This window comes from Asterias rubens, chromosome 7 (assembly GCF_902459465.1).
Source record: "Asterias rubens chromosome 7, eAstRub1.3, whole genome shotgun sequence".
In the NCBI taxonomy this organism is placed as follows: Eukaryota; Metazoa; Echinodermata; class Asteroidea; order Forcipulatida; family Asteriidae; genus Asterias; species Asterias rubens.
In genome coordinates, this window is record NC_047068.1 from 13,228,419 (window position 1) to 13,250,745 (window position 22,327).

The window sequence follows — 22,327 nt, forward strand, 5'->3', positions numbered from 1 at the left end:
GGTCATGCCTTTTCACATTATGATATCCTTAACCCTGGTCTGCCCTCCGTCTGCCTCAGCAAATGGGCATACCCCTGGGAATAGCCACCCCTGCTCTGATAAGCGGTATCACCCCGGGGTACTCTTGAAACGTGCAACCAGAATCCCGTGGAAAAGGGATACAGTGTGAAAGTGCGCCGAGGTAACCGTCCACGGGGATAAGAGATACCGTGTGAAAAGGGCTCTAGACTGATCCCCTGTGTACCTCGAAATGTGACGTCAGACGTTCAGGCTCCACCCACCAGTCTTTTTTGGATGAGGTGATGGGCCTGGGGACAGGGCGAAACCGTTTCCTCCCTCAGAAAAGGTGCTGGGGTCTGAAATGAACGTATGCCTATTTTATATCATGCCCATGAGCCATTTTGAGATAATTATGCCGGACATTGGGTACATTTTTTGACCGTCTACTACACCCAAATCCTACAGTGCACTCACAGTGTTCATCATATCTCAAAAAGGCTAAACACTCCCCCGATCTACTTACCCCCAGGTCACCTCTTCTAGCCCTATTTAAGTTAATTCATTGCAAATAATGATTGTAATTCTTTGCCCTGTAGCCTGAAGGCATTCATACCGTGTTTGTGTTGTACCATACATTGCTTTGATTGTGGGCTTTGCGCCAGTCAGTAGTACAATCATTCCCATCATGCCCATCCCAGCGTTCTTGAATATTCCATCTACCACACGCTTCTTCTTGAACTAAATTTACATTCATATTAATAGTGGTAGGATTTGTTTTTAAATGTGCACAAGAGTCAGCATCTGTATGATATTTTTGACATGTTCCCTGTTAGCCACGAGAAACAATGAAAACCAACTCCAAACTCGAAGGCATCTCACATAAATCGGTATAAACCAAACCGACAAACAGGCTGGTGCATTTTGGGAATATTATTCTTGAATCAGTATACTAATATTACACATAGGGGGCATGACTATAGTAGGCCATGACTGACTGTGTTTAAAAAGCCTTCCAAGGCGTTTTCAATCAGTATAATTCCTGAAGATTCTGCAGATTCTGAAGATGCTCACGTGATAAAGGTCAATTTGTATTTGGACACTTGACTTTTATGGTTTGTATTGTTTGAAGCTTTGCATGGTGTGATGAAATAAGAAGAAACTATAAATAAATAGTAAACTTGCGGATACAACCATGTGTAAATCTGTTTTGAGTGATTGTTGGCTTGGTCTCGACGTTTCGAACAGTATACTCTGCTCGTCTTCAGGAGAATGTTGAACTGCTGGTCGTGGTGAAGCTTTAAGCTTCCCGCCCAAATGTTCATCCATCCAGCGCTTATATGAGATTTACACATGGTTGTACCCGCAAGTTTACTATTTATTTATTTCTTATTTAATGGTTTGGTTGAGATTGAGTGAAAGGAGAACGGTAACGGTTTGACATGTTGATTTCAAAAGACACACTTCACCTCAACACAAAAAATGTAACTCGACACAATTATTCAGTTCACATTAGTATAATATATTTTATTCAATATTTCGTTCAGTTAAATTAGAGATCAGGGAACCAGCTAACCGTTTAACTCTTTAATAGTAACCACTATTTGAAGGGGATTTGTTGACATGATCGTAACAGGCCTGTGGCTGATGTACTTGCAATTCATGAACTCTAACCCAGTTAATGCACAGTCATGCACGTGCACTTTGTGTCACATCATAAAGGGCGCCATCATTACAGTACAATGCCACGTGTCAGCTGATCATGTCGACAGACACTCTTTAGTATAATAGACTAACAATGTTGTTTGCTTAGCAAAACTTAGCAATGAATCAGTCACAATGTACAGAACATACTATTTTAGCTGATAACCCAATTCTGATGTTAAAGCAACACAATAAATTGAGTCTCTGCGTATCTATGTGACAACACCAACACAGTACTGTGTTATTTTCCCAATGATAATATTATGGGTGTAAATAACACCTTGTCGCTGTTGTCACACACAATATACCAATAGAATGAACTTATCACTTTAATGTTTGCAGTGTAAAATTTATAGTCTCATTATGCATCACTATACATTCCGACTACGAAATTGTACAAGTTCATCAGCACATCCCAACGGTCTTGGATGAGACCGATGGAGCCGGGTGAGCGAAGTCCCATATTAGTCAGAACTTCACAGCAAGTCGTATTGTTTAAGTGTATCACTCAATGACACAATGCCGCTCTCTGGTCCATAATCAAAACTGAGAGCTCCGTGAGTCCGACAGCTGAAGATGAGCTGCACGGATCCCACCACCATAAAAACATGGCAGTCAAAATTACCATGGATGGAGGAATCTAGGCTTATTCGCCGATCATAGAATGTTAACCACCTGCAGTTGAATCGTTAAATTGTTGTTGGTATGACGAGTTATAGTTTGGACTTCCAATGAATCGAGTTACTGGTTCCTTTTTCCATCATCAAAGGCTGACCTCGGGTAACTCTAAAATGCTCGTAACAAAACTTATATCTGTCTTATTAACCACGTCAACGCAGCAATTCAACTGAGAATCGTTCGAAAAGTTTGTGGCATCCCATGCCGAACTGAATATGTCACTTTGGTTACATTCGACGGTGGAGTTCGGCAATGTCAGCGATGTTGTGATCGTGTACTCCCAACTCCGGTGGTGCCCGGGTTTACCGGTCTGATTGTCAGTAAGGCTTGGGGTTAACACAATCGCTGTCTGAACGGTGATGAGCTCAGAGATGATCTGATTTGTTTTGTCGTATGGAAGGGACCGAAAGCTCTCGTCCGCCGACCGAATACAGCTTGGCGAACTCCCCATGGCTGATGACGATGAACGGTACGTCAGAACTGGGTAGAAAATCCAAAAGAGTTTGGAGACTTTTGTGACAGCTGAAGGACTTGATTCCTATGTGCCTCATTTGTTGCTCAGCAGTCAAGATGTCCTTAACTGTTCTCTGGCAAGACGCATGTAGTTAAAACCATACAAGTTTCAAAGCTATCTCAAGAGAAATGCCGAGTCAATGCAAATCTGTAGATTGGAGATACCAGGCTGCTTCCTACAGAAGATAGCAAAACTGGAGACGTCCAAGTAGACTCACCGTGTGCTTTTTGTGTGTGGTGTATTAACAGAAATTGTTAAAAGGCATCGACTGACGACATCAACACAAGTGGACGAGTTTAATGTTTCTTCTCAACTGCCGATGTGCATCCCATAGTTTGAATTTATAGCAGAATTTTGTTTTTTTCTTTGGTCCGAAGCTGCAGGTCACGTTCCAGAATCCCGCCAAACACATGTCAAAATGATGAATAATGACTGGAAAGGTTAGCGAGTATTTACTATAGAATGTGAATGGTAGTTAAATTAAACCTACGGCTGATGCTGCGCAACAGTCGGGCTGATCTGCGCACATGATCTCAATAACTGTATAGCAAGATGGACACATGGGAATTAATATGCAAATCAGGAGAGGTAGAAAGCTGTATGTGCCACGTGAATGAGGTATTATACTCATATCACTGCGTCAGCACTTGACATACGTTTATCATGAGTTAGGATTGTTTTGGAGTTAATATTAATACCCTTATAAATATCTACACCATTGAGGTGTGATATAAGAGAAGCACCAGACAGAATTGACGTGCTCTTTAAAAAAACTTCCCTTAAAAAAGAAAGTTTTTTTTTTTATTTCGATCATCTTTTCATGAGCCATTTTATGATTTATATGTACCGTGTGCATTCGAGTTTAAGAACCAACCAAATAACGTCCTCATCGGGGTCCCAAAAACTAGGGACAACGTGAGCAGGGTATATCGGTCACTAAAAGGCACCACAAACTAAATACATATAAGCTGCGGTAAATGCAAGAGAACGTGATAGCAAGTGTGTTGATGTACTATAGACAGTGGTGGTGTTATCTGGAGAGGGGGGGGGGGGGCAATTATCGCCACTCCTGGATACACCAAGTAAGAATGCTGGTCTGCAGTTACCGAAGGTGTCCAGTGCCATTAAACGAGTTTATTCACGGATCATCATTTTAATTTAACCTAATATAGAGAATACATGCACACTGTTCAATCAAATTAAGGGACACGGTGCCGCAGGGGTGGGTTGGCGTTGGCACTTATTCCGTATCACGAATTACCAAATCAGAATAAATCGGTTTGTTTACGCGAACGCATGTTGTTTATATTTCCCAAAGTCGTTAAAAAACTTTGAGTGTTTACTACTGATTCAATGATACTTTCCAATTAGGTGCGGGAAACAAAACAAAACACAAACAACTTTGGTATGGAATGTAAATGAAAGAGAAGCAACCAACCTTATCAATAGGTGTTCAGATTTGTTACTATTGTATTATAAAATAATAATTATGGCTAAAAATTAAATAAAATATGTTTTGAAGTTGTCCTGGAAGCACCATATAACCCAATGTCACAACTCTATAATCTTATCAAACAACCCACTGCTGTGCATATAACAAAAACTAAAAGCATTCTGAAAGAAACCTGTCAACTTTCAGGGAAAGGTTGCGCCCTTTTTTCAGCAATTTTCCCGAAAAAAAATACACAGGTCTAAGTGCCTTCAAATCCACGCGGAAATGGGCAACCTAAAATAATCACTAGACTAAAACCACCAAATCCACAGTGCATCAAATCCGATAACTATACATCACAACACAAACAAATTCAACCAAATGAAAACAGGCTCATTATGAAAAACAGACGCAGCGTGTGTTGAAAAAAAATAGCTTGGCTCGTGTCAGAGCACGTGGCTTGCCACATGTCATTACTAACCATCCAGCTCAATCTCGTCATCCACATCCTATCACGTTATTATTTCATTCAATTATAAACAAGCATTGTAGATTCACAAGACCTTCCCATCCCACCAAGACCATCCCTTATAGCTTGTGTGGATGAAGCTATAAAAAAAAATGTACCGGTAATAATAATTTTTTAAGGAACATTACAGAATTGGAAAGAAGACAAAAAATCGTCTAATAAGATCACAGATTTACATACAACTTACACGATGAGAAATAAATCAAACTAATTTCCCGTTTGGAGTTTTTCGCTCATTAAGTGGTTTGTTCTTAGTTTCTTTTGAAACGATGTCATCATGCAAAATGTGTAAACGGTTTTCACTATGTGACCCAGCAGTCGATTTCACAAAGAGTTAGGACTCGTCTTATCTCGAGTTAGGACGAGTAACTCGTCTTAACTTAGGATTAATCTTAAGGTCTGCATGCTACAGTGCAGGGTTGGGACTCGTCCTAAGTCCTAAGATTATTCTTAAGTTAGGAAGAGTTTTGTGAAATCGACGGCAGATGGCCGATCGATCTCAAACTTTTGTCAGTTTATGTACATGGTTGTTAACGCAACCAATTCCATAATGTTAATTTAGCCACACTTTATCTCAGACATGCAACTTCTAATTGCAAAAAAAGAGGAAGTCGCCGATCAAACTTAATTTTGTACCGTGTTATTTTATAGTTTTCTATGGCAAAGAGGAAATCAGCTGATCAACTGAAAAGTTGCATGCCTGTAATCTGCCGAGGAATTTGAATTTGATGCTGAATTGGTATATCATAATAACAAACAAATGAAAAGCTCGTTCACAAGATAGTTTGTATAAAGTGGACGGTTTATTCGTAAAACTCAATTAACATTTATGTACATCAAATTTAATTCTCACTAGTTCATTAAAATAGTATTTAGATACGTTTTTGTGTGTTTTCCCATACACCAATAATAATTGTTAAAGGGAAAGAATACCCTGGTTTTTGGTCCTATTTTTTAGACATCCCCGAAAATCCAGAGTGAATGTGTCCATTCAACAAAAAGAATAATCTATAATTGGAATACACAATAATGAGACGAACACTTCTCAGATTCAAGTTTAGGGCGAACGCACATTACTGCGTAATGTTTCTCAAAATGCTTTATTTTAAAGGGAAGCTTTAGGCTTCTAACCAAATTTGTTGTATTGCCATTAAGAGTGATCATCCTGAGAAAAAAATCCACAATCCAGCATTACTCAGGTGGGATTCAAACCCAAGACCTCTGTCGTTCTGAAGCAGACGTCTAACTACTACATTATCAGGGGCGGATCAAAGATTTCTTAAGGGGAGGGGGCACAATCAATCATACCAATCTTCTAATTTTACTCAAAGAAAATTTTGGTACACCTACTCTTTCAGCCACAGCTACTCCCAAGATTGCCAATAAAATAAAAACGTTATTGTTCCTCATAATAATTCTTAAAATATATGGACAAAAATGTACAACAGTTTACATAACTGAAACAATTTGGTGGACGTATCATCACTTGACTCAGCTTTGGAATCCATTATCAATGAAGAGGAAAGTTTCTTGTTGGCATTGGCCAGACCAATTCTGAAACAAAATAAAAACAATAATTATAACTATTAGTTCAAGGCCTCTTTTAACAAACTGCTGGTTTCCAAATACATGTGCCAAGCTTAGCTTCTTTTCTTTTATGCATTTCTGACAGGCACTGGACACATTTGGTGATTGACAAAGACCAGTATTCTCACTTGATGTATCCAAAGATATGCATAAAACAAAACAAAACTTTAACATTTTGGAATCAATTGGTCATTGAAGTTGCAAGAGACTAATAAAAAAGAACACACCTTTTTGGCCAACTTTTTGTGCTTTCAGATTCATAATAAAAAGCTTCAGACCTGAAGTCTTTTATTATTTGATTGAGAAATTATCTCTTTCTCAAAGAGTATGTTACTTCATTGCATTTCAAGCAAAATATTTCAAGGCAGGTTTCCACCATGAATGACTTTAATTATACCATGTAAGTTCTGTACAAATCTGTGGACAGTTATATTTTCAATCATGGCAATGTTGTGCCACCCTATATTGTCCTTCATAAAAAAACAGATAGCGAGCACTATATTATTGTTGTTGTTATTTTGTTTGTTTTTTTGGCTTAAAGAAGCAATGTCATCATGATCAAAGGCAAGCCTGAGGCTGCATAAAGAATAATGAGCTCTGGCCTACTGCACCCATGTGCACACTCTTAATGGAAGCGCTATGAGAGCGGGCACACAGGGCATGCAGTGTGCAAGAGATTTCATAATTCCATGTACAGCTGCAGGTCTGGTTTTGATAATGACGGTTACTTTTAAATTTTTTTTTATATTTTCCTACCACTATCAAGAACAATATCCAGCGGTTTGTCAAATTTGTCCAGGAATTCCTTCGGGGAACAGAGATCTTGAGAATGAAGAAGATATCCAATCAAATCTGAGAAAGAAAAAAAATGAGAGTTGTTTTATTCTTTTGGTCTGTGTAAGTGTCACATTATGCCATCGAAAACACTTGACTTTGTCAAAGCCCTCATGAGCCTTTAGTCAAGGCTCTCGCAGCTCCAAAGAAAGTATGCAACAAGAACAATGCCACCACTTTTGATGCATCAAACCACTTGTTTTGGGGTGTTTTTTTAATCTCTCTTTTTTGGGTGGGGCTCAAGAGTTCTGAGTTGGAATTATAGTGTTGAATATAGGATTTGAATAACAGAAAGGTAATTTTTGGTATTTAAGGTTAAATAATAAATAAAAAAAAGTAAGGGAATGTTCTCCAGATGGTGACTAGATCAGGCCAGTCCAAACAAGAACTCACTGGTAAGGAAGTTGGTAATGAGAAATTCCCTTGATCCATTAATGTTTTTATTTTATTTTATTAGACTTTACACTGGCATAAAAAATGCCAAGCCAGTGAGTGGCGAGGAGGAACAGGTGACCAACACCTCTACAAAGCCTTCCTGCCACAAAGAATGTCCCCTAATAAAGTAGTAGTCCTGTTTTTGCCCAGGTAGAAGTTAATGAGTAAATCTGACAGTTCTTTTGCGTAAAAAATATTCTTCTAAACTCCAAAATCTTCTCTGTGGCAGTATACAAGACAAATTCTCAAAGAACAAGTATATACAGCAAAGTAGACATAATACACACTTGGTGTTACTGCAAACTAAAAAATACATTGATTCCTGACCATAGTATGCCTCAAACCCCATCCAATGTTTCCTCACAAACTTTGTCCCAAACCACCTGATTTTGAAACAGGTATCTGGTTCATAAATGGACACTATTGGTAATTACTCAAAATAATTATTAGCACAAAACCTTACTTGGTATCAAGTAATGGGTAGAGGTTGGTAGTATAAAACATTGTGAGAAACGGGTCCCTCTGAAGTGGAGTAGTTTTCGAGAAAGAAGTAATTTTCCACGAATTTGATTTTGAGACCTCAAGTTTAGAACTTGAGGTCTCGAAATCAAGCATCTAATAGCACACAACTTCGTGTGACAAGGGTGTTTTTTCTTTCATAGTTATCTCGCAACTCCGACGACCGATCGAGCTCAAGTTTTCACAGGTTTGTTATTTTATGCATATGTTGAGATACACCAAGTGAGAAGACTGGTCTTTGACAATTACCAATAGTGTACACTGTCTTTAAAGATTGCAGAAAAAATGCTTATCCTCTTAAGCCACGTGTCTTCTGAGATTGTACAACTAATTTAAATCAGACATTGAACTCTCTGAAATGGAGCTTGGCTTGTTTTTTTTTACTTTTGGGACACTGATCGATCTCGAAAAGAGCATAACAACTTTACTCCGGTTTCTCTGAAAGGGCAAATACCTTCTTGAATAATTCAACAGGATTTTTCAAATTAATTACTCGTCCTCCCCAGTGCAAGACTTTAATCCAATCATCTGGTAAAGACGAATATTGAAAGCAAGATGGAACTAACCACATTGGCTGTATGTATAATATTCACATGCAACCTTCATTGTGGTCAATGACTGAATAAATCCACCAAACTTCGCAAAGTCCTATGTATTTATAAGTTGCATCCTTCTGAAGTGACTTAAAGACATTGGACACTATTGGTAATTGTCAAAGATTAGTCTTCTCACAACATATACATAAAATAACAAACCTGTGAAAATTTGAACTCAATCGGTCGTCGAAGTTGCGAGATAATAATGAAAGAAAAAACACCCTTGTCACACGAAGTTGTGTGCTTTCAGATGCTTGATTTCGAGACCTCAAATTCTAAATCCGAGGTCTCTAAATCAAATTTGTGGAAAATTACTTCTTTCTCGAAAACTACATTACTTCAGAGGGAGCTGATTCTCACAGTGTATTGTACTATCAACAGCTTCCCATAACTTGTTACCAAGTAAGGATGATGCTAATAATTATTTTGAGTAATTAACAATAGTGTCCACTTCCTTTAAGTGCGCATAGAGTCTATTGATGTAGTTTGCAAGAGTGGTTTAGAAGGGTAAATAAGAGACAAGTACTGCAGAACATGGTATTCTTGAAATAAGAAGACACATTTATTTCAAGAAACAAGTGTCTTTAACTTCCTAGAAATGTTTTCTTTAAAGATTTGTGTGAGTGACACAAGACCTTTTTTCTAGAGTTACAATTTGGTTTTATTTCAAATGTACCTACTCTCACTACACTTGTTAATGTTCATGATAGTCCATTTGGTTTTTGCTTTCTGTGCATGCCTACCACAAGCTATCCTGCTTATTCTTGCTTAAAACAATTTTTTGAAACTTAAAAGCAGCTCTGTGAAATTGGGCCCGGTTATTGAACCCTATAGGTTTAAAGGGGGTCTGGATAATCTACTGAATAATTATTACCTTGAGGTATGAGTAGATCTGGTACCTTCTCGTGAAGGGAGTCCATCACATTCTTGAGTGTTACCTACAGATTGGGCGCAAAACACAGAAGTCTTCAATCATAAAAAAAGAGATTTCTACTCAAGCCGTGCAAGTAGAACTGGAAAAGTCCAGCAGTCTTATGTTTTTTAATAATAATAATCATCGTTTTAATGTCAAAATATTGACTTTGAGTCCGATAAATATCTTTCAATTCTAGCTGTTGAGTATGAACAAATTACCCGTAAGACAAATGAGATTAATCTTATCTGAGTGCTTGGTCAAATACAAAAAGTTAGTTGTTTTCTCATTTTTATTCTGGTCTTGTCGCAGAATTCTGGTCCAGTAATTTGATTATTTTTCTCCCAAAAATTCAAGCCCTGAAAAATGGCATTTTATTCACAAAGTTTGAGCACCCCGTTTGAGTTATGACATTTATCTTTTATTCTTTCTCTGGCCCAAGGGTTCCTTCAAAGCCTGTGCTTTCCTCAAAATGAATAAAATTAAACCTGGCTCATTAAAAAAAAACAATTAATGCATAAAACATGACACACGTGAGTCTAACTGATCCAAAACACGTGCTGGTTTGCTGTATATCGAGTTGTCAGAGCATGTACTGCGTGGGATATCGGACCAACGATCAGGGCGCTCTAGAGGATTGAGCAATATTGTTTTTGATTTCCTGCCCACTGGGCCCCCTCGGGATCATGGGGGAACCAGATCAAATACAGCATCGGCCATGGCATACGTGCCGTACACGTGAAGATGCTCCTACTACTTTTAAGGGGGATAGTCAGACGACTTAACTTCCTTCCTTGAAAGGGATTAGACTCAATTTTTTTTTGATCCCCCTCATCCTGAAGAATCTAAGATTTTGAGAAAGTAGCGAAAAAAGGATAAATCTCTTTGTGGTTTCTTGTTTTAATAATAGAGGTCTGGCAAACTTTTGCTCTGTTTTTCTTTATTTTACCAGGACCATGTCAAAATACTAAGCCTGATTTGTTTGACCCAAGAAAACTTGACCCTCTATGTTGCAACTCTATCATTACAAAGCTCTGAGCACAGCACATGTTGCTGTTGGGATCTATCAAGTTAGGGAGGTTTGAACTCGACAAACTTTGCTTTTTATAATAACCTCCTCATTTTTGCTGATTATCTGTCATATTTTTAAAGCGCAGTTTAATTGGTTTACTATGGCATTGATGTGGAACTTATAAAGTGATTGATTAATGTAATCAACAATGAAATGGAGGAAATTTCCAATCATAAAAGACTTATTCAAAAGCTCATTACACTCTGTAAATGGCTAATTACTACACTAATTACCCACTTATGACTTTCATCTAATGTATAAACCTCAGGGTGTAATATGAAGACTGTGTGTCCCCATAGGGCTCACCCTCAACACTAGTCCAGCTTAAGTTGTCCAGTCAAACAAAAGCTACATCATTAGAGTACTGGAATTGGCCAATCCGTCCACGAATCACCCCAACAAACTTTATCTTTTAAAAGACAAAAGCTACATAAGAGTGTAATCTGGAGACTGTGAGTTCCAAAGGGCTCACCCTTATAGGGCAGCTGGATACTATAAGTAATTACTCAAAATATAAATTTTTCACAATGCTAAATGTGTAGACCTTCCTTACCTTTGGTTGTTTCGCAAGGTAAGCGCCGAGTTTAAGCATCAAAGACAAGCACTCTGGGGCCTAGATTTCAATGAAACAAAAAGTGTAAAAAAACATCAACATAACACAACAGATTCAATGTATGAATTAATGCTTCCATAAAAACACCAGTCCTGGTTTGTTTTGTTCTTTTATAAGTCATTCAAGTAAAGGTCTATTATCAGGGAGAGTTTGCGTCTGCACAACAATCAGGGAGATATTAAAGTTAAATATAATAAGAACAAAGTTTCAATCAGGAATACCGGCAAGTTTGCTCACCAGAACATGGACAGATTTGTTCATTTTCAGGGAACTTTCTGCAGAATAAGGAAGAGTTTAGCAGCTGACTTGCGGTAACACCACAGACTTGCGGTACCACCATGTGTGTATCTACTTGCCAGGTAGGTTATGTTCTTTTGAGAACTGTCATGCTTTATAATCTACAACCGAGACTTCTCAGTTCTGAGAAGAACTGTCCTGCTTTTTAACTACTACCTTGGCAGACGGTTGGACATCGCCTGGGACTACTTAGCTTTAGTGGATCAAGGGGACTTCTTGTTATTAGCTTCACTACCGCGGAGTACCTTTTAGTTGGTCTCAACGTTTCGGCTAGCTTGCTCTAGTCATCGTCAGGAGACCCTGAAAACCATCGCGCTGTCATGACCCAACAGGCCAAGGCAAGGCTTATCATAACTTACAGATTGCTCATTATTCCTACGGGAACTACAAAGAGGCGGTACAATTCTATGAGAAGGATCTGGTCTTGGCGCTGGACCAGAACGACAAAGTGAGTCGTGGCCAGGCCTACTGCAATCTAGGCCTGGCTTATAGAGCGTTGGGAAACTTCGAATTACTCACCAGATTCTCAATTGACTCGCTGGTTTCATACTCCTCCAGGCGAGAGGCTGGCAGATTGAGTACCCTAAAGCTCCACTGGCTAAAGAGGCGGGTTGGGACGTTACTGGAGATGACAAGGACTTTACTCTGGGAGATCAGACTGTCGTTCTTCTCCAGCTCCATGGTACCCAAATTACGTATAAGCGCCATCAACATTTCATTGGATGACTGGAAATAAGAATTAGATGCTTTTATTGTTAAAAGCCTGGAATTACACGCAGGAAGCCATGATGGTCATGGCCTGTGTTGTCCATCGTCTTGGCCTTTGTGCCCTCCAAACCAAAACACTTTTAGATTTTCCAATGGAAGTGTCATTTTCAAAATTGAAATGGCCTTGCCCTCTCAAAGTTGAAGTTCCAGGCCTGTCATGAACCCAAACTCTTCAGGAGAATTTGCTTTGAACTGTAGTATGCCCAACCACGTGGTCCGATGGAATTTGTTTGGCAAACCCCAGTTGTGCAGTAGAGTACAACCAGTTGTAATAGGGTTTTCAGTCCTTTGGAATTTTGTGGCAAAAGCCATTTGTGCACTGATAGAAATAGAGTTTTAGTCTCCACCGTCTCCTTTTGAATTTTGTGGCAAAAGCCAGTTGGGCAAGAGAGTGCACAGATCGACATGGGGTTTTAGTCCTACGGAATTTTGTGGCAAAAGCCAGTTGGGCAAGAGAGTGCGCGGATAGTAATAGGGTTTTATAGTCCTGTGGAATTTTGTGGCAAAAGCCAGTTGGGCAAGAGAGTGCGCGGATAGTAATAGGGTTTTATAGTCCTGTGGAATTTTGTGGCAAAAGCCAGTTGGGCAAGAGAGTGCGCGGATAGTAATAGGGTTTTATAGTCCTGTGGAAGTTTGTGGCAAAAGCCGTTCGGCAAGAGAGTGCGCGGATAGTAATAGGGTTTTATAGTCCTGTGGAAGTTTGTGGCAAAAGCCAGTTGGGCAAGAGAGTGCGCGGATAGTAATAGGGTTTTATAGTCCTGTGGAAGTTTGTGGCAAAAGCCGTTCGGCAAGAGAGTGCGCGGATAGTAATAGGGTTTTATAGTCCTGTGGAAGTTTGTGGCAAAAGCCGTTCGGCAAGAGAGTGCGCGGATAGTAATAGGGTTTTATAGTCCTGTGGAAGTTTGTGGCAAAAGCCGTTCGGCAAGAGAGTGCGCGGATAGTAATAGGGTTTTATAGTCCTGTGGAAGTTTGTGGCAAAAGCCGTTCGGCAAGAGAGTGCGCGGATAGTAATAGGGTTTTATAGTCCTGTGGAAGTTTGTGGCAAAAGCCGTTCGGCAAGAGAGTGCGCGGATAGTAATAGGGTTTTATAGTCCTGTGGAATTTTGTGGCAAAAGCCAGTTGGGCAAGAGAGTGCGCGGATAGTAATAGGGTTTTATAGTCCTGTGGAAGTTTGTGGCAAAAGCCGTTCGGCACTGATAGAAATAGAGTTTTAGTCTCCCCAGTATCCTATAGAATTTTGTGGTAAGAGCAAGTTGGGTGGGAGAGGATACTGACATTAATTGTTACATTCCTTTTCCACAAGGCAAAACTAACTATACCTACCTCTACAAGGTGGACGTAATGGTTGGGGTACACAAGGAGCATTCCTGTGGCTCCCTCCCCCTGGAAATGGCTCTGCCATTGCTTGAACTTCCTCTCATAGTGGGCTAAAGAAGGCGGAAAGAACATGCAGTAAAAAACGAATTAAAGGGTCTATGTAACTTTTGTAGAACAAAAAACACAATGTCCACAGATTTACACTAAACTACACAGTTTGAAGGTAATGATAGTAGAAAGCTTCACTGAAAATACTACGTGCTGAGGTGCTGTAGTTTTTGGGAAATGAGTAAAACAATGTCATGAAAATAATTTTCGTCTCATGAGACGAAAATTATTTTAATCATTTAAAAACGTATTTTCATGACATTGTTTTACTCATTTCTCAAAAACTACAGCACCTCAGTAAGTAATATTTGAAGGGAAGCTTTCCACTATCATTATCTTCAAACCCTGTAAGTTTAGCGTAAATATATGGACATTTTGAAAAAGTACCCAAATCCTTTAAGAAACTCCACTTTCTCCTTGCATTCTTCCTCCATGCTCCCTGCTTGTGTCTCTACTCATGAAATCATCTTTAGGAATTATCACAACTGTATCTCGTTGTTTTCTCAACCTTTCAAATTTTGAAAACTTCTCTGTGCATTAAAATATTAACCGTTGTAATATCTCTTCTAGGATGTGCGCTACATGGGTAAAATGTTTCTTAAAAACACTAGAAACTTTCCCAGCTTTGCACGTGCAACTAATTTAAGGTGTAAAAATGGTCATGGTCATATTTGTTGTTTTGCCTAACTACTTTTTATTCTTAAAAACCAGCTCTACACATTAGGTCCTGGGCCCAATTTCATAGAGCTGCTAAGCAAAAAATTTGCTTAGAATGAAATTTCTTCCTCGATAAAAAAGGATCACCAACCTAATTTCCACGTGATTTTCAGGATTTATGCAAACAATAGCTGAATATCAGTAACAAGCGATAGGGCCTATGCAACAAATATAAATTTTGTTGTTTTTATCAAGTAAAGAAATTTCATGCTAAGCAAATTTTTGTGCTTAGCATCTCTATGAAATTGGGCCCTGGTCTTTGACAATGTTGTATAGAAATAGTATGTGCTTTAGCTTACCACCAAGATCTCTCTTGTCATCAAGCTTGCCACTCAGCTTTGCAATATAGACTAGACGATGAAGGAGAGCTTTCTGTTTGAGGAAAAAAGGGAACGTTTGAGCTGTAAATTTTGAATTGTGGAATCAAGTGGAACGTTGATTCTTTCGTGCAATAATACAGAGATCGCCGTGTTTTTTAAATTTATATATTAGATTTTCTGTAATATTTTTGTAATGTAATTTATTTAGACTTTTGTGGCTTGTGGTGTCTTTTGTCTGTTTTATAGTAGAGAATAATTTTATGTAAATTTTGTAAATTTGTTGTAAAAAAGGTCGAAATGAATTTCCCATCATGGATAATAAAGTGAATTGAAATTGAAATTAAATAACCATTGGAAGAGACAGACCAATCCCCGGTTGACATTTGGCATTGCTGCAGTATTTTTGTGGAATTAGAGCTAGAAGTGCAAGGGGCCCACAAAAAAATCATGGCGCTGCCTTGCAGAAATCAGCGGTTACAGTGGGAACCCTGTAAAACGCATTACTCTTTGGGGCTATACTATAGTAAACCCAGGGGAGATAGCTTGTATTTTCTCTGTTGAACCATCTACAAAGTTGCATGCTGGAAGCCCAGGAAAAGCCATTGAAGAAGCTTGAAGAGCATTTTAAATATATCTGATTCAGTTGAGGAATTACTTTGTTCTTCAGTGTTTTGAAGAGTATATTTACTAGTTAGTCACTATAATAAATTTATGAGAGGGTCAAAACAGTTTTGAAAAAGATCAACATTTGTAAACACCTATCATTCTGAATGGCCCCATACAAGGCAGTACAATTTAAAGACACAATCCAAAATGAAAATTGGGGTGGTGGGTCAAAACTCAAAACAATCTGAAAAATATTGAAATGTTTTAAAACACCATTCTGAATTGCCTCTGATAAGACAATAACATTAAACAAAAAAACACTATCAAAATTCAAAACTTGGGATGGGGTTGGTGATGGGTCAAACAATTTAGAAGCAGATCAAAATTTGTACACCCGATCATTCTGAATTGCAGCTAATAAGACGTTAAAATAAAAAAACACTATCTAAACAGCATCTTAAATACCCTGTTAGGATCCACTCGCTGCACCCTTGCAATAGCAGCATCAAGCATGCTCATCCTAGGTTTGTCTTCTATAATGCTATCATCATCACTCCAAGCATCATCTCTCCAATGCTTTGTACTTTGTTTCCTCACTGCCATATCTGGCTCTACTTGTCTCCTTTCTTCTTCTCAAAAATAATGTTGATAAAGTGAACCAGTTTGAGAACTGGTCAGTGGTCAGCACTGAAAGAAAGTGGGCAAGATAGCCCTCCTTTCCACCGAGTCCACAACTACTTTGTAAGCTCACCAATTAGGCCAAGGGTCCTTAACATTTTCCTTCTAAGCTCAATTTTGCAACCAGATGAATTTAGAAAAAAGAGAGTATGACAAGAGTGAGACACTGCAAATTAATTCACAGTCACAGCAGGAGACAAAACATTAAACCGCTTAGAAGACATTTTTAATGACATCATTCGGATGGTTTTCACCAGCAAAACACTTGTTATTTAGATTTCCCGGGACCGTAATCCACAATGTCATTGTATATCAAATCTACATTGAAAACAACTTTATCTCCAGAATCATCACACTAAGCCGAGTTGTCAATCGCCTCCAGGGAATAAGGTGCAATCAGTCGGTTGGCAAGACACACATTGTATCCACAGATATCTGAATATTCACACTTATGCTTATCACATTGTAAGACATGTGCTCTTCCCAACATGCCTATTCAGCGCTCTTTTTTTTTTTTTTTCTTCTTTTTTCTTTTAACGCAAGATGAAGCAAACTGAGAGTCACCATTAGATTTTCATCTTACAGACTTGCTGAACTGCCCCAGGCAGAACCATGAGGAGACAAGACCTACAGGAAAGGTTTTGGGTTTGATCTCAGGTCTTGCTTTAAATATTTCTGTGCCTGTTAAATGTTTTCCAAAGATGTCAAAATTCCACTTTGTGATGTTGAGCAACTAGCTACAAACAGACTTGAATGGGGACGGTTATCCAAGGAGGCTAAGGGGACAGGGAAGTGAAAAAGAAAATGTTTTCAGTCACTGGAGCTTAAAAGGCATGCCGTCATCATCAGTCAAACCCTACAATTATATGGTTCTATATCTCATCAGTATTCTTGATACAAGCATCACACACAGCTAGATCCATTGCATCCCAACAAGCAGCTTTTCAAAATGAGATCCGTTTCCAGAACGTATAATAACAAAATATCAGCTGCAGAGACACCAAGTGAAGGCCGCCAACAAATTATTCTTCAACAGAATTTCCTTGTCAAATCTTGGGATGAAATCCACAGCTTGTTCTGTAAAGCTGGAACACATAAAACATAGTTGCCAAAATTTGTTGCACACATCCAACGTTGCTGTTACCGGTACACCAAGAAAATGTAGTGTGGAAAATGTCTGTATATATCCACAAAACCAGCCTATAATATTGCTTAGTACTAGGTCTACATTAAGTGCCACCCTGGCAATCTCTACGCACTATTTGTTCCCCATTTTGTATTTCCAAAAAACAAACAGCCACAAATCTCATTATGCCCATCTCTGGTTACCCTGGTGACCAACGCAAACAATTCCCAAGGCTCTCTGCCAGCATGAGCAAACACTTAAAACGAGACGTCTGAAATAATACTTGATATTTTTTTCCCAATTTCCTATGCAGCTGTCCATGCAGGTGTTCAGTTCACATCCATGATGGGTTTCCATTATACCTCTTGTAATTATACAAAATATTGATCATTATTTGATTAGTGATTAAAGCAAATACTTCAAGTGTACTTCAAAGGGAGTAAATGACAGAGTACAGCTACACATTAAGAGAGCAAATTTACACACCATGAACCATAAAAAGGCATCACCATGGAAATTTATTTCTACGGGAGAAGGCATGCAACTGCAAACAGTGTACGTATAGCTCAACAGGAAACACAATTTCTTTATTCCAATAAAAAACAAACATTACATTGGACATTATTTGCCAGCACATTACACTGATGGCCAGTCTGATTAGCCAGTGCATTGTTATTGGATGTGTAGTGCAGTGTATTGCAATTATCTCAAAGATCAGTGTCGGTGTGTTCATCTTTATTTTGTTTAAAAGCAAAACAGTACAAATGACTAAAATAGTGACAACTCATCTTAAAGATGAATCATACTGCTTTTTGTAAAATTTGTTGTGAGAGAACGAGGGTCATTCAGTGTCAATTCAACACGCTTTTGGACCTGACCCTCACGGATTTAAATGAATGTCTGTGTGCTGATTTGACTCCCTGAGAAATGCCCAGATCCCAAATTTTATGTAATTGGGTTCATTATTTTTAAAGATGATGGCTTTTGGACATTGGAGATATGGCTTAACGAACTTTTGAATAATTAACACGACCTGCTACATGTATGTTTGGACAATCATCTCCAAAAGTAAAGGAACCTACAAAAACAACATTTACATCATTTTGAAGCTCTTGAAATGGCCCACATTGCAAATTGCAAAGGCCACTTATTTTGGCAAATCTTTTAAAAGTCTATGGGAAACTTTTAAGGGGGCACCCACCAAGGCCAGGGGCCGATTTCACTAACGTCTATGTTTGCGATCATCGCTAACACACTTGCGATGAAACCTCAAATCCATCGCAATTGCGATGTCGCTAATTCTGCGTTTGGCACTAAAGTCATCGCAATTGCGATTGGCGTTAAAAGGGAAATAAAGTTTTTGTACGAGGCTAAAAGTAGTGACCTTTGATATCCCGCGACAAAATAGTCGGTCGTAGCTCGAAATGAAATGGCATTGTGCAGTTTATATGTAAATCGTTGTCATGTTGGTGCATACGAATTATTGTGGACAATGTTTAGGCATTCATTTACAAAGGGTTAAAGCATTTATAGGCCTATGGCCTCTATTATAATTTTAGATTTTAATAAACAGTTTTCGTAAATCTGTTGTAACGGTGGGATTGATGAAAATACTGACATGTCTTTCTAATAATACTAAGCTTCACACTGTCAATTTGCCAATACATTACACATTTTTTCTAAAAATGATGGTTAAAATAATCGATCCCATATAGTATCTCCTTTTTACCGATATTAAGGGGCTCTTTGCTGCAGTTGCGTCGCTGATAGTTGTCATCGGCAATCTGAGTCTACCAGGTAAAAGACAGCAAGACTAAAATAATGTAGCGCCACTCATTTTACTCTAAATCACGAACAGTCAAAACCTACACCGCTATAGATATAAGCACAGAATGGCGCAATGTATCATAAGTTTGCGATGAACTTTTACTTTGCGATCACTAACACGTCATCGCAAGATTGTCATCGCTAAATAAAACTTTGCGACGAGTATATTCATCGTTAAGTTTGAGTGAAATCGTCGGCTAAAAATCCATCGCTAAGTTGCGATGGAATTAAGATTTAGCGATCGATTTCGGCGTTTGCGATGACCAAAACGCGTTAGTGAAATCGACCCCTGGGCCTCTGTGTAATTCCTGCAGGCATAATGCTGTATTTTCGGTTGCTTTCAATGTTTGCACAACTCTAAATTGCCCCGGAGCTTTGAGTTTCTAATAAAAAATAATGTATGACAGTTTGTACTTCAGATTGCAATGAGCAGCTGATGGCTTAATGTACAACTGCAGTGAGTGGATCAGTGACCTGCAATTTGTACAATTAATGGTTAAGTGCTGTACTTCTGTCAGGGTTTGACAGGGTCTGGCCTGAGGGCAGTGTATTTAGCATCTGACCAGTGAAATATTGACTGGACAGGTCCGGCAGTCTTGTGTTGTCGAATATTAATACCTCACTTTATCTTTCTCTTCTTCAAATATTGACTTTTGAGTCAAATAAATATCTTTTAATTCTTTCACGTATTGAAGTTTTACCCAAATACATTTAATGAGATTAAAATCTTCACTTAGTGCTTGGTTCAAATGAAACAATGTTTACTTAACTTTAATTTAAACAATTTCTAAATGTTTTAGTATTTCGTTGTTTATTTATGGGGAGGGAGAGGACACATGGAAGAATTTCTAGAATGTATATATTTTTTTCCCCCTTTGAATAGGGCCTACGTTTATATATTTATTGTTCTGCACACTAATTTTAATTTGTAAGATATGTTCTACACGCGTGAAATGAGTGAGAGCCCAAACTTAAAGGAACACCTTGCCTTGGATCGGAAGAGTTGGTCTATAAAAAGCGTTTGAAACCGTTTGTTATGAAATGCATATGCTTAGAAAGATATTTTAAAAGTAGAATATAATGATCCACACAAGTATCACTCAAAATTGCTCGGTTTTCCTTTTACGTCGCGAACTAACATGGTCGCCATTTATGGGAGTCAAAAATTTGACTTCCATAATGGTCGACCGTGTTAGTCGACGAGGTAAAAAGAAAACCACGCAATTTCGAGGTATATTTGTGTAGATAATTGTATTCTACTTTTACAACATCTTCCTACCCATGCATTTCATAACAAACGATAACAGAACGCTTTTCAAAGACCAACTCGACTGATCCAAGGCAACATGTTCCTTTAACAGCTGTACTGGACTGGTAATCCCAATTACATACACGGTTAAAAATTTTGTACATAATTAGTGTGACATGCAGCAGGGACAAACATTATGGTTGGTGGGCACAGGAGATGGCGAGAGATAGGATGTCTTTTACAGCCATTCAACAATTTCCAACTCCAACTTCAAGATAAGGAAGCAAGGGCCATTCAACATGTTCAACTTTGTTTGTAAGCATTTTTTGACCCACCTACCAAACCCCCCTTTTTTTTTTACGGCGTTACAATTAGCTATAATATACACTTAATTATAGTAATGCCTCAATTAAACCATATCAGAGTCGATATCACAAATTTCCAATGGTTTCTTCAGGCTAAAATAAACAACTTTGTAGTTTCATTACTCGGAAATGGGGTTTTTTTTTGGCCAGCTGTGATACAGTATTTTTTCTTCTTCTTTTTATTTGTAATACTTCATAACATACATTTTTTATAAATATTAAAACTGAATTTTGATTTTCAGTTACTTCTTTTGACACACCAGCCCACATTTTTAATTGGAATTCTTTAGCATTGAATATTTCAAATGGCCCCTGAAGGTCACATAAATTGTGTTAAAAGTGGAATTTCCTAAAATAAACAAAATTAAAAGTTCGGTGGTCATCTGGCTGGTTGAATTGGCCATTGGTTAATCTGATCAAAAGTCGACCAGTCTTACATTTGTCTTTGGGTTGAATGGACAACCCAATGAGTTGTTCTGACCCAATCAAGTTGTCATCCAATTAATTGGGTTATTCTGCTTTATTTTTGTGATAAATCATCAAATTAAGGAGAATTGTCTGTTGCAAACTGCTAACCAAATTTACCTGGGGTATGTATGCCTAGATGCATAATTTAATAATTAATCAAGAGCCTCATGCCATTCTGAATAATTCAGTCTTGTAGTTGTAAGTTGTACCAATTCAATTTTAGAAATTGATCGCATCGCTGTTGTTAATGTAAGTGTTGATATAAAGTTGTTAATTGGGAACCTGACAACTACTGCTGTCTGTACTACTCCAATGAGGTTCGTTCGGCTATCGTGGAGATGATTAGTCCTAGGTAGACATGCTAGCGGAACGCCGGAACCTCATACAGTTCTAGGTAGTTATTAGAATGTGTGTCACTTGTTTATAAAGCAACTTGTCAAGATCGTTGAAATATCTCCAAACGGGAAAAATGTCCAAATCTGCCAACAACAACAGTGACGTCAACAGTGCGATCAGTAATCACTTTTTCATTATTTTATATGATTCGAATTAATAAGTTACAAATACAACAAATAAATTTACACAAAACTAAAAGAGAATTCCCTTTTCGGTAAAAATAAGTGAAAAGTCTTTCAAAGCTGTATTTTGCAAAAGCACTATTTAAAGTTTCATTGAAAAATCTTAAAGTCTTTTGTTGGACTAAAGTTTTGAAGAGGAGAGGGGCACCAACTTCTAGAACTTGAACTGTTGAACTTTGCATGCAGCAAACAACAACATAAAAAAAATTGTTTTGCCTCAATCGACCTCATGATGGCATGCCAGGCCTGAGGAGACGATTGTTAAAATAACATCATTGGGACCATTTTCTCTCACCCTATTCAGTGCTCTGTTCCTCTCTTCAATTACTTCAAGGAGATTTAAACGAGCACTTTCGTACATCGAATCCTCCTTCGTATCCGCCATGGTGGAATCTCCGTAGCAACATCAAGCTTAGTCTGGTTCAAACGAACGTGTACAAATCGCGTTCAGATTTCACGCAGCGTTTATAATGCGGAGGC

At 38.3% G+C, this 22,327-nt stretch overlaps 1 protein-coding gene across 1 annotated transcript; it reads right to left on the bottom strand.

Moving 5' to 3' along the window:
- Nucleotides 1–5,657: 5,657 nt before the first annotated feature.
- LOC117292233 (testis-expressed protein 47-like) lies at nt 5,658–22,239 on the bottom strand. Its single transcript, XM_033774209.1, has 8 exons — nt 22,143–22,239; nt 14,930–15,002; nt 13,812–13,915; nt 12,240–12,446; nt 11,364–11,423; nt 9,700–9,763; nt 7,198–7,293; nt 5,658–6,408 (listed from the first exon to the last, which is right to left on the bottom strand). The coding sequence occupies exons 1-8, from the start codon at nt 22,230–22,232 to the stop codon at nt 6,365–6,367; spliced, it is 738 nt and encodes a 245-aa protein (XP_033630100.1). The 5' UTR covers nt 22,233–22,239; the 3' UTR covers nt 5,658–6,364.
- Between the last annotated feature and the right edge of the window lie 88 nt (nt 22,240–22,327).